Source organism: Rhea pennata, chromosome 3, assembly GCF_028389875.1.
Source record: "Rhea pennata isolate bPtePen1 chromosome 3, bPtePen1.pri, whole genome shotgun sequence".
Classification (NCBI taxonomy): domain Eukaryota; kingdom Metazoa; phylum Chordata; class Aves; order Rheiformes; family Rheidae; genus Rhea; species Rhea pennata.
The window spans coordinates 37,376,681-37,389,606 of NC_084665.1; the positions used below are offsets into that span (position 1 = coordinate 37,376,681).

At 39.0% G+C, this 12,926-nt stretch overlaps 1 protein-coding gene across 1 annotated transcript in view; it reads right to left on the bottom strand.

The window, feature by feature from the left end:
• TTC27 (tetratricopeptide repeat domain 27) overlaps positions 1–11,445 on the bottom strand; it is a 139,853-nt gene extending 128,408 nt beyond the window's left edge. Inside the window, exons 1-3 of the mRNA XM_062573626.1 lie at positions 11,247–11,445; positions 8,161–8,338; positions 2,623–2,752 (exon numbers count right to left, since the gene is read on the bottom strand). Coding sequence (XP_062429610.1) covers positions 2,623–2,752; positions 8,161–8,338; positions 11,247–11,334 — 396 coding nt within the window. The 5' untranslated portion in view covers positions 11,335–11,445. The remainder of the gene's footprint in view (positions 1–2,622; positions 2,753–8,160; positions 8,339–11,246) is intronic.
• Between the last annotated feature and the right edge of the window lie 1,481 nt (positions 11,446–12,926).

Sequence of the window (12,926 nt, forward strand, 5' to 3'; positions counted from 1 at the left end):
AAGCTTGGGAAAAAAAAACATTAACTTATATATATTATTGCTATCTTCATATAATGCCAAACTTCTTTCGGCTGAATGTATAAACAGCTATATTTTGAAGAAATCTAAAACTCTGATGCAGCACTTCTAAGAAGTCAAGTATGCCCAAGTCTGTTTTTCTTTATCTTCTCTTGCCAATTTATTTTTTGAAATACTATCTCTGTGTAAGCAAACACCCATCAATGCATTAAATTCACAGCCATAAGAGAAACTAAAGGACATGTGTATTTTCTCATTCAACAGGCAATTAGTATCTCATTCTTCCATCAAGATGTACAATAAACAGGATGGTTGATACAAGTTATGAACGTTGAGTTTTACTAGTCTAGAAACTCTGCCTACAAAAGCAATTCTATGACTATCATTTTGGACTGCAGTAACAGCTTTAAAAGGCAGCCTGTGCATTAACACTAACATAAAGTATTAGCCTTTTTCAGTAAATAGCACCCACAAAAGTCAGGAGAATGGAACAAGTTTGTCTTGCTTATTTATAAAGGCAAACGGAAAATGTTTTCCCCTCAGAAACAGCATGCTTTAAAATTTCTGCTAACTCATTTTTCTTTCTCAAAAATTTAGTACACTTGGCTTCCAGAGCTGTTTCTCATTAAGTCATTAGGAGACTAGACTTGAACTTCTAACATCAAAAATTAAGCAAAATATAAGCCTATCACATCATACCAGCTCTAGAAAATACACCAAATTAATAAACTTCTATTTTTAAAAAAATGTATTGTACCTGAATTCAAGTTTTTTAGAAATACATACTTGCAAATGAAACTAGTGCAGGATTTAATGAGTTATGGCATTCCTGTAAAAGCATGCCACAATAACGCAACACAGATCCACGAGTTTTATGAGAAACTTATCATATACTTGCCAAACCTCCCCTCATTCCACAGTTTATAGAATTTACATTGCTCGTGGTCTATACCTGATTCCTAATGAAATTCTAAATTCAAAGCAAGTCATGTGTACGTTTAGCATTAGCAGAGAATAGTGAAGTATAAATGAACTAGTAGAGGTAAACCAGTATGTCACTCACTCTACTAACACTGAATTTTCAGTTAAACCTAACCAAAAAAAACCAAACAAAAAAACCCACAAAAAACATTAATAGCTGGAGATTCATCAGAGGTAAATTCAGTTTTATATGAGAAGGTGTTTCGTGCTCTGGGTAAGTATTTAAAGACTAGTTAAATTTTTCAACTTGCCATTTATATATTAAACAATGTAGCAAACTTGCATATTTATCACTACTTCCAATTCCTACAGTCTATATTTAACAATATTCTCAGTTATCACTTTGTATTAATAGTAACTAATGTCTGGTTTCAGTTGTCAAAAAATCCTCTATGTTAAATAACAGCTAACAAAGTAGCATTTATAGGTGACAAAGGCATAAGCAGATTAGTCGCATGTTACTGAATGGAAGCTACAAAAAACGCTCATCTTTTTTGAGAATGACAAGAAGATTCATGCCTTCTAAAAGGAAGAAGAAAAATACCTTTCCAATATTTGGCAATATTTAGGAGGCTGTCTGAATAAAAAAGGAGGAAAGTGGAATTTTTCAAACTAGCTTTTAACAATTGGAAAATTGCATTTCTAAATGGCCCATCTGATCTGTATTTACTTATACCCCAAATTTTTAGAAATGTTTTATACCCCAAATGTCTTTAGAAAAGACAGAAGAACTTATCTTCAAAAGCATTACATTTTTATCATGTTCCCACTTAAGCATAGAAGAAAAAGTAACTGAAGTTATCCTCCAGCCTCACTTCCCTCCTGATATATTGCAGTAGTCAGTCAGTATCTTACTATAGCTTTAATTCCAAGCGAAAATTAATGCTGAAGAAGCTGTGATGAACCACAGATACAGGAGCAGCAGACACAGTTTGAAGCACAGTACTGCCACCAGAAACCACATATGTATCTCACTAACCTAACTGCAAGTTATGGTGTTGACCAGATATAGGTGTAAAACGATGCCAAAGCAAATAATTCTGATGCTCCTCAGTTTCAACTCCTATATTCCCCTCCTTTTTTGGAAGTGCTATTTGTCTTAGTGATTTCATATTAATAGCAATGTCATTCACGTGGCATCATCCATGAATCTGACAGGATGCTGAGCAATCAAATCCTATTCTCTTTTATTTGGCAGATATTCTGCTACTTGCAAAATACCTAGCTTCTACCTCTCTCCAGAAAGGGAAAATTTCTAAGCCATTTATTAAGTACCTTTCTTTGATCCAGCTGAGAATACATCCCAAAATAAAATAAAGTTTATCAACTGCAAATGACCTTCAAGCAAATGCTACCATGCAATAAACATATCTTCTGCATCCAAATCCGATGCTTCCAGCATGAAATCTCTTCAGTACTGAAGGCAAACACAGTAACTGCTTTTAGGAAAGTGTATAAAAAACTGATATAGCTGATGATACTTTCAGTAGCAGCCAGTAGGACTTAACGACAAAGGCAATTCATTCCCACCCTCTGTCTCACAGACCTGTCTTTTCTGGATAAACGATTTTTTTGTGAATTGCAGTGACTATAAAAAGACAGCTTATTAAAATTCAAGTATACCTCACAGAATTTCTGTAACAATGCAGATGGTAAAAAGTCCTGAGGCTGTAACTGAACAGGAGGCCCAGTCCAATTGCTTTGAACAAAGAGCTGCAAACTGCCCACACCAAGTAGAAAGGCCAGTCGCTGCCTGCAATATAGATAAGAAAAGCAATTAACAACTGATTAAATTTTTAATTAAGACTACAAAATCTGGTTAATTCTCATACTAATTCAAAACCCTCAGTCTTAAAAATCAAACTCTTGGTATAATGAATCTAGTACTCAAGAACACAGAGCCATGTGGAAAACTGAAAGGTATGGAAATACATTTAGTCATGTAGAATGGTTATAATTAATTACAACACTTTGGAAACAAATTACATTTTCAGAATTTAGGACTGTATCTAATTATCAGAGATCAGTAGGAGATTAATACAGGAGGCAGATTATCCTATATTTGCCTATTGCAGTGTTATGTTTTCCTACGATGCATCTTTTCCTCAGCATTGTCAGAAAGAGAATATTACATTACTGTATGTTCCAATTTAACATGCTTATTTCTGTTTTGGCATAGCCATTTATTTTCACTCCCCATGATAGTTAAGCAACAAAATTAACCTTAAAAAAGTTCAGAAGTACCACCTCAGACTTGCTTCAGATACTTTGACAGTAGTTATCTCAATCACTCATACTTTTAACTTAAAATATGCATTATTTTTTAAAAGGCGAAATTCTGAGAATTGTTTTTCTTCCCGAAACTGAGTATGACAAGCTTTTCCTTATTTACAAAGCTATGCTCATCTAACTTCATTATGTTACTAATGATATAGCCAGCTACAGAAACAAATAACCCCTGTAGTCTGCAGAAGGTAGGATAGAATCCCTCAGAATGTAATAGTAGATTTAACAGGTGCAGACTTTTAGGACACTTAAAATTTCTGATTTGTTTTTGGACTTCTTTAGGACTTTCAGCCTTATTGTGCTGTAGATCAGTCATGTGCCAACAAAGGCCCAGTTGCATATCACAGACATAACATACCTCCTATATAGAAAAAGTTAACATTTTAATTGTGCTGGTCTGATATAAAACCAGGTATGTTAAAGAGCATAACTGAATTCAAAAGACCTAGTTGTTCTGTTTCTGTAAAGGGACTCAGAGCCGCAGGATTTTCCCAGAATGGGAAAAAATGGGATAAAATATTATACAATTCCTGAAAAACAAGCAAGCAAGCAAAATGAAACAGAAAAGCCACATATAAACAAGTGGTTGGTGGGCAAGAATGTGACAAAAGAAGTAGGAGCATGAGAAAGAAGAAGTGGGGAACACTTGACCGAAAAAAATGAATAGATCCTTGAGGAGAGTTAGAAAGCAAAGAAGTGGTATAGAATTCTTGTTGAACGATTAGATTTACTAGTTACCATTATCCAGATGGTAACTAGCTATCCATAAATACTGTTTGAATGCATATTCATTACCACTCATATTACCATTAAACTTTTAAACAACTCAAAGACATAAAGCAACAATTATAACGATTACCATACACTAAGTTATTAATAGTACACCTAAAGCAACTACCCAGGCATAAAATTTCTAATTATTCTCCTACAAGTTATGCTTCAAAATTTCAAAAAGAAAAGATATTATAAGGTATAACTGATCATCTCTGTATTGGGATTTGACAGATGAACTTCAGTCTTTTTAAGGCTCATTTACATTTTTTTTTATGATTTCCTAATACTAAAAATCTGATTTTTAACATTCTGATGTCTATACACAGCAGATGAAGTTGCTTGAAGTCTTACTACAGTCATATCCATGCAGAATGCCTCTGCAATGATTGAAACAGATCCCATTGCTGTGACATCATTTTACTTCAGTCTTTCCACAGACTAATTTGTCATCGCCAATTGCTTGTTCTCACTTTCAAATCCATGAACAAGCTCCGCTTTACTTATCACTCAGTCTGTATCAGAGCATTAATCTCTAACTGCAATCCCTGCAACAAGGCTAGTCTCCCTCACCTATCAGTTAATTTTTTTCCTAAGAAATTCTTTTATGCTGTCTCCCTGACTACCCCTCTAACTAGCAATGCAGTTCTGTAAATGCTTACCTCCCTAATGTTGCCTTAAAACTGCTCTTTTGTGCTACCTGAAAACCAACAGAAGTACAGCTGCTAGTATTCTGCTTATTTTGGTGACCTACATAGTCTTATTCCATTCTTTTATTTCCTTAGCTATCCACCCATCTTGCTGGTTCTTTCTCTTTTTGAATGGGGTTTTCCAATTTTTGTGAGTTTCAAATGTTTACACTAAGCTCAGCAGGATTGTGATTCATAATGCAAAATTAGGCGCTTATATAAATAGTCCACTGTAATATATAAATAGTCCACTGTAATATTTATACTGCTCTATATATATTTGCTCAGATTCAAAATAAAGCAAAACTGACCATTTATATTTGGAAAAATAATGGATTTGCATGTTATGCTAGAATTCACATATAAAATGTAAGAGTAAAAAAAATACTCAATAGCCTGTCTATGCTTAAAATAAGATTGGGTTATGTTTTTATTTTTCTATGATTTCCCTTCTGTACTTTCTGGAGGGAGGGAGAAAGAGGAGGGAGGGAGGGAGGAAGAGAATGAGTTGTTACTTTTTCCAAACAAAATGCATCAGCTCAAGCTGCAAAAACAAAAGAACATATTTACTTTTGGTTTTCAATATGTATGGCACACCAGTTTATTGACTATCAGATGCCCCAAGAGACATACCAGAAATATCATTCAGTGTTCATGTTGAGAAATCAAAATATAAACTTGATCGTATGCACTTGTTTTGGAAAGTCTGTTATTCATTAATATATTGAGTGGTAAATATATGGTCAATAAAAAACAATGTTATTGCTCATTTCCTTGTTCCTCTAGGTTTTAGAACCAAACACAGTAAGAGGTGTTCAAGCTCTTCAGAATTCTCCTAAAACATTTCACTATTTCCTTGTGTTCCACACACACTTTCCTTCCAGTCTCTAGAATCAAACTATATCTGAGGCAAAAAATGCATTTCCTTCAACTGGAAGTCAGGGAAAAACAAAAAGATATTCCCTTCTATATAGACACATATATACTACCAAACTATATTTTTCTATAGAAGATAAGTGTTAACCTTTGAATTGAGTAGCCATAGCAGGAAAAAAAAAATCTTTTTTAGGTTTAAGAAGAATACTTTGAGACTTTATTTTTAAGCCAGGAAGTTTAAAAGTACCGTATTGAAAAATGCCTGAGGGATAGAAGGAGAAAAGCAGTTAAGATTATGAAAAGGTTGCAACAAATTTTAAAATACTGTTAAAATACTTTTCTTACTGAACCATGGATGTGAAAGTGGGAAAAGTAACAGATTTTATCAAAAAAAAAAAAAATCAAATATTGAGCTGTTTTGCTCTCAAGCTTCTTAAGTTGTAGCATCAGTGAAAGAACTCCGTAAGTTTTTAATGCTATTATAAAACTGTACTTTGTGTTGTTTTATATTGTGCTAAAAGAATAAGGTTAACATTATCCAACTTTTCATTTTTATTTGAATTGAGATCCCACTGAGTTTTTGAATTTCCAGAATTAAGACTTGCAGTTCAGGAAAAAAAGCCAAAATTTGAACTAGGACCTGTCTACTGAAAGTCACAGAAAGTCACCATATTACTGCATTTTCTGAGCTAGAACTTAGAGATTTACTGCATTTGTTAGGATCACTGGGGATTGAGGAGAAGGGTCAGATATTTTGACTGTAAGCAGTGAAAGGTCAACATAACAATATGAAAAAGTTGCATTAATTTCCTCCATAAGGCAGTCACATAGGGCACAGGGCCTGCAGCTTGAAAAATAACTGTGGAACATATTCTAATCTAGAAAGTCACTGGAGACAAAGAAGCATGCTACAGATATAAGTGCTGGAGGCCATGCTTACCTAAAACAGGAAGTGATCTGTCTTTTAATTGAAGATTTTCTATTCAGAAGATGATGCAAACAATTTTTCTTTCAGTGCTAATATCATTCAAAATGTCTCATATTACTAATGGAGCCTGAAAAATTCATTTGACTGCTACAAACAGAACACCTTCTGGAAGACACTAGTACATTTTGAAAAGTATACGCTCTCATTTTGACTAAAACTCTAGCCTGTAATCTTGGGCAGATAAACCTCTGCTTCTGAAAGGTTCATTGTTGTAGTTCTGCTTTCATATCTTTGGACAGAGGGCTTCTAATGTTGCCTAGAGTTGCAGAAGAAATGAGGAAAGCTGTAAGACCAAAGCACCTGAGAAACAGATTGCTTTCTGAGCACTAGAGCACCATCCTCTAAATGGGACATAAACCGATAAAAACTCGTAGAGGGAAGAGAAGATGATGCATCACCATGACAAGAAATTATAAAGTATTAAGTATAGCATATTACTGAATGCATGATATATGATCATTTTTAACAAGCTAAGCAGTTTATAAAGGCTATTTCTTTCATGTGCAGCAGCATGTATTTTGATCAATGATTAAGATCAGGATTGGGTTAATAGTTTTCAGTCTGTTTCAAGTTCCAACAGACCTTTATTTGCTGCATCATTCAGAACAAACTATTCCAAGAACACAGAAGTTAACAATATTGAATTTTTTTCTCAAAATCATGTCACTATATAAACTCCAGCTAGTATACAACAGCAGCAGCACAACAACAAAAGAGAGACACAAAATCCCTGGGAACAATCTCTGAACATTCCAATTCAGAAAACAGAAGCACATCATTCTGCATATACATACATACACACACACATAATTTTATATATATATATACATACATATATGTATATCTGTGTACATATACACACATACATATATACATACAAACACACACACGTTTTCTACTTCCACAACTCCTAGTGTGAAAGATTTTAGTCTATTTATTTACTTAGCAAATTGTATACACTAAAGTCAGTCTCATTAACAGCAAGATTAGAATAGGCAAAAAAATTAAGCTAGAGTGAATCTATTGCAAAGGAAGTTTTGTGAACAAAATAGTTAATCCATGGACACCACCCATGAGTAATACCTAACTCATTTTACAATAAGATTAAAAAAATTGTACTACAAATCAGCCTGAAAAATATGAATAAACATTGCTTTGACAGTAACATTCCATTGTACTTCAAGTATTCACATGTATGTAATGCAATGCTTCAGAGATAAACGTGTTAGTAAGTGGCTGGAAGATGCATGGCAAGATGGCTTCTTTATACCAGCAGCATCAGAGGTACCACTGTAAATAAAGCTAAAGTTTTCAGCAAGCTTTCATATCAAAATACTATCTAGTGAAGGAAACAATTGATGCTCCAGCAGGAATGTTGGGGGAGGGGGGAAGGGGAAGAGGAGGAACTCGCATATCATAGGAAATTAATTTTCAAATTTTCTCTCACTCAAGAGTTTTCGGAGACCACGTATTTCTAAACGAAAAAAATGCCCTTCGTAAAATCAAACACGACCTCTATTGACTTTGCATATAATAGGCAATTATTTCCACCTTTCCATGTTATCGGCCTCTGCAGGACAGTCCAGGTATGCTAGTATCTGTTTCTCCAAGTAGCTGTCAACGTTCTCCTCTGTCATAGATGGTGCATTGAAAATATTCTGGATGGTTGAATTTGAAAATATTGCCTCGTATTTCCCATCGAAAATCAACTGCAACAACAGTCCACTTTCTGTAAAATAAATAAATAAATAAATAAATAAAGCGTCAAATTTGAAACAACTTTATCTTAGAAGAGCTATTCAAATCAAAGCATATACATCTCCTCTTTGAAAAAAAAGAAATTTTAATTTATCTTGCAAAAAGTGCAGCGGTATTTAAGCCAAAGAATAGCAGTAGCAGGAGTCACCTTATTCAAAAGGAATTTAACAGAGCTGGTCTTAATGCTGTATTGAAATACAAACTGTTCTACGAATACAAAGCATTAAAAAATTGCACAGGAATTTCAAGGGAAATATATGGATGGCCTTTCAAACACCTATGCCAAAGTTAACAAAGACAACTTCAATTATCAGAAGAGAAGTTTTTTTTCCTCCACAAAAACATTTTAAGTTAGTGTCTTATAGTAAAATCCTACATATAAGACAATAATTTCACAGACTACAGAACCCTTTTAGGAGAACAAGAGAGCTGTGACAAAAAAAACAGTTCAATAGTTGTCAAAGTTCAGTGAATAAAATCCCACATAAAACTGCATAGACTACAGAGGTTTTTTATACAGGTAAAATCACATTGCCCGTTCTCTGTGAATATTCTCAGCAGTTAAAGGAAAGACTATTTCCCCAACATAAATTTACTATCTCCATGAGAAGTCTACATATGAGGTCAGATTCTTAGGAGCACTTGCTATATCTGTCAAATCTACGTTCTATTTGTCTTAGAAAAAGCAGGTAGAGAATTCATTAAATGACATATATTCAATTCCTAAGGAATTTCAAAACAACCAAATATTCTTGACTAGGCCAAATCTTCTGTTCACAGAAGGTACCTTCCATTCTTTTCTCAAATATACCACAGTGCAATCAAACAAGCAGCTGTCTATCAGAACAACTTTGAAGTGTTAAAACCTTCTATTCTTGAGCACCTCTATCAGATTTGACTGCAGTCAAAGCTGTTGCTTCAGCTACTAACTAGTTTTAAACTAGCTAATATGAATGCTGGTAATGGTGTCACTGAGGAAATACAGAAGTCTGCATAGGACAGATGCCTCAAGATTAATTTGTGATTCCAGTTGAGTACCGCAGCTCTCATGCATTCACTGTTGCCATAGCTATACAAATCTTGGTACCCAAGCTAGCCAATTTAACACTAGCACAGGTGTACATCCACACAAGCTGCAGCTGTGCAAGGAAGCTAACTAAATACCAACCCCAAGCTCTTCCAGCTAGAGCAAGTAATCTAGAACTCACACGATCTGAAAAGTAAGTGCAGAAACAGCTTCAGTAGCAGTGATGGATGACTTGGTAAGAATGGATGATAGAAAGACATTCATTCTCATCTTCCTGCACCAGGCTAATTACCAATAATTTATGTTCTTTGTGAGAAAGAGCAAACAAATGATGTGAGAAATTGTTTGTGCTAAATGAATTAAAAAGACTAAGCTGAACCTGGAAGGGCACATGCAAAAGAAAAGTAACACTTCTGAAGTCCTGCCGACATCATACTCACAGAGCAGAGAGATGAGCAACTTTCTCTCACCTGTTCTTTGAAGAGACTTTCTTTCACCAAATGATAACTTCCTTATATTGGATTACAGTTGCTCAGACAGACAGTGTTGTATTTGAGTAGAATTATTAGCCATGAGGACACTGACAAAGAATACTGATGTTTATTTTTCCAACAACACTGCAGCATAACTGTCTGGAACCTCATAAAACCTGCCCTTGATTCTATGTTTGGATTTTTGTAAGACACCATACAAATTAAAGGTCACAGTCTTTACCTTTAGTTTCAGGATCATCAGTGACTAACTAGGGCCCACTCAAGTGATGACTAAGAATCAACATTTTCTATCTCTACCACAAGATATGTTTGTTCAATAGCAATCATGTCCAAAGCTCACAGCAACACTTTACTAAAACAAAACATACACAACTCTTAGTGAAAAGATGAAAAAAATGACAGATGACAGTTGAGTCACCTAAGATTTCTGGATAGTACAGTGATTAAGGCTAAATAATAATTAACATATGGCAATTGAGCTAATTAGATCTACACAGTGCTTTTCCAAAATTCACTAAGTGGTGAGGTAAAGGAGTCTTTCAACAGGCTACAACCCTTAAATATTTCAACATCACAGCACATGACCTACGCACAACTGTGTTTCTAGACTGACTGAAGAATGAAAGTGCCTTTGCAGCAACAAATGTCACATTTTTAAAAACTGCTGTGTTCTCCTGCAGGAAAGCTGGGTCAGTATCGACCTAATTAAGTCCTGTCAAGAGATGATTGTTTGTTGTTCCTTTAAGTAATTACAACTATAATAAAAACACTGAACAGGTAACTCATGCCAGTGTTTTTCTCCTCCTATTTGACTACAAAACCGAGTTTCCTGTTACTGCCGAGCTCCAACGGACTGCTCGTGTCACCCGCGGTTCAGGAGAAAGCCGAAGCAAGCGGCGTGACTAACGGACACCAACGGCAAGGCCCTACGGACGAGGTGGGGGCGGGGGGCGACTGCAGGCCACCCCCGAGCCCGCCGGAGCCTTTCGCCTACTGAGAACCGGGACTGCCGCCGCCTCAGCACCCGCTGCCCCGGCCGCCCGGCAGCCGGCGCCTGCTGGGGACCGGGAGCCCGGAGAAGTGCCTCGACTTGCCCCGCCCGGCGGGGCCCCGCCGCCGCCGCCGCCCCCAGGGCGCCGGCAGGAGCCTCCCCAGAGCCCAGGAAGAGGCAAAGAGCGCCGGTACGGGGAATTAAGCCCCACCAGAGCGGGCGGAGGGAGCTGCAAGCTGCGGCCGGGGACGCGCTGGCAGCCCGCCCCAACGGCCCCAACAGCCGCGCACAACGGCCAGGGGCCCGTGCCCCCCCCCCCCCCCCAAAAAAAAAAAAAAAACGACCAGCGACCGGGCCCGCCCCTCACCTGCCGCCGCGACTTCGCTCTGCTTCCACGCCAGGGCCTCGGCGGGGCTGAGGAAGCCCCTCAGCAGGGAGCGCTCGAGGGCCAGCATGGTCGCGCCGCGCCGCCTCGACCCCGCTCGCGGCTCCCGCACCCACGCGCGCTGCCGGCGTCCCCTCAACCCATGTGCAGGAACCGGCCGCAGGGAGCCGCCATGACACTCTCGCCGAGCACGCCGGGAGGACGCGGCACCGCGCACGCGCGGCGCAGCCCCGCCTGGGCTGTGGAAGCGGAGGCGAGCGGGGAGGGTGGGCGAGCCCGCGCGCGCGCGCGCCGAGCGGGTGGCCGCGTGCCTCGGCGCGAGCCCCACGTGCGGGCGAGGAGCCCGCCCCAACCGCCGCGTGCGCCGCGCCTTGCCGCCCTGCCCCGGCGCGCGCAGGGGCGGAGCGCGCCGCGGAGCCGTTGGGCCGTTGCTCCGTCCAGAGAGGGGGTGGGGCGGCTCCTGACGGGTGGCGAAGCAGAGTCAGCGGCGCTGGGGCGGGGACGCGGGTAGAGCGCGTTTCCCTCCTGGCGTTGGCGTGTCCCTGTAGCCCGAGCAGGAGCTTGGGAGGCAGGTGTGGTGGGCACGCCCACGTATCCACGCTACACGCACGCATGGGGAGGCCTCTGTGCTTCCTGGCCATGTGGGTTGCCCCCAAAGTGGTGTGGGTGGAGGTGCTAAGGCAGTAAGGGGGGCACTCCAGCTGGTCTGGTGTATTTGGCTGTGGCCATGTATTGCCCCTTCCACATGGCGCAGCTTGTGTGAGGGCCTGGGGAAGGAAACTAGACGGTTCACTGTGTAGCGTTGGGTGGGCTTTTTGTCTGAAGGGAGGGAAGGCTGTTGCGGATACGGTGGTGAGCAGAAGCTAGAGGCTTTAACACCCATAAGGCCATGTGGTGTCTAATTTCAGACTGAAGCCTTTGCTGGGTGGCTAGTAGCCACTCTTCAGGGCTGGGAGGGTTGGAGAGGAGCCAGCACAACCCAAAGTCCAAGAGGAGTCTGATCTTCTATGCACTCTCCATTTTTTTTTTCTTCACGTTTGCTGCAGCTCAAGTTGGTTTCCTCAAAATATGCATTACTGTTAGGGCAGGCACAGATGGCGGAGATCATCAAGGGCTGTCACCTGAGTGTGTAGCAGACTACAGGGGGCAGATTTTTCAGCTTGACTTTAGTTTTATTTTGCCAGCTTTGTTACTGGAAGTAACATAAGCCAGCTAATTTGGAGAGAGCTTTCATATCTCTGGATGAGCTCTGTTCACTTAACTGCATGATGTTTTTGTCAAGATTTCTGTTGTATTTTTCTGTTTTGTCAAGATTCTTTGCACAGAATTAGGAAGTTAGAATATTAAAAATACTAATTTGTGAGTTGCATAGATATGAAAAATGGTAAGAGAAAATATTAAGTATGGTTAGTAGACACACAGTTGTTGTTTTCTTTTTTTATAGGGTTCTGATAGTTTGATTTAGGTGTCTACATGCCTGAAGATGCTTTGGACACAGATACTTACCTTAACGAGTTACTGGGGTGAAGAGTGTGCACCTCCCTTCACTCCTATCACTACCTATATTTCAGTACCTATCTGAATAACTTCAAAAATAACTCTATCCCATTGTTTCCAAAGTCTTCATTTACATGACTTTGCATGCACATTAGAAGAGGGAAA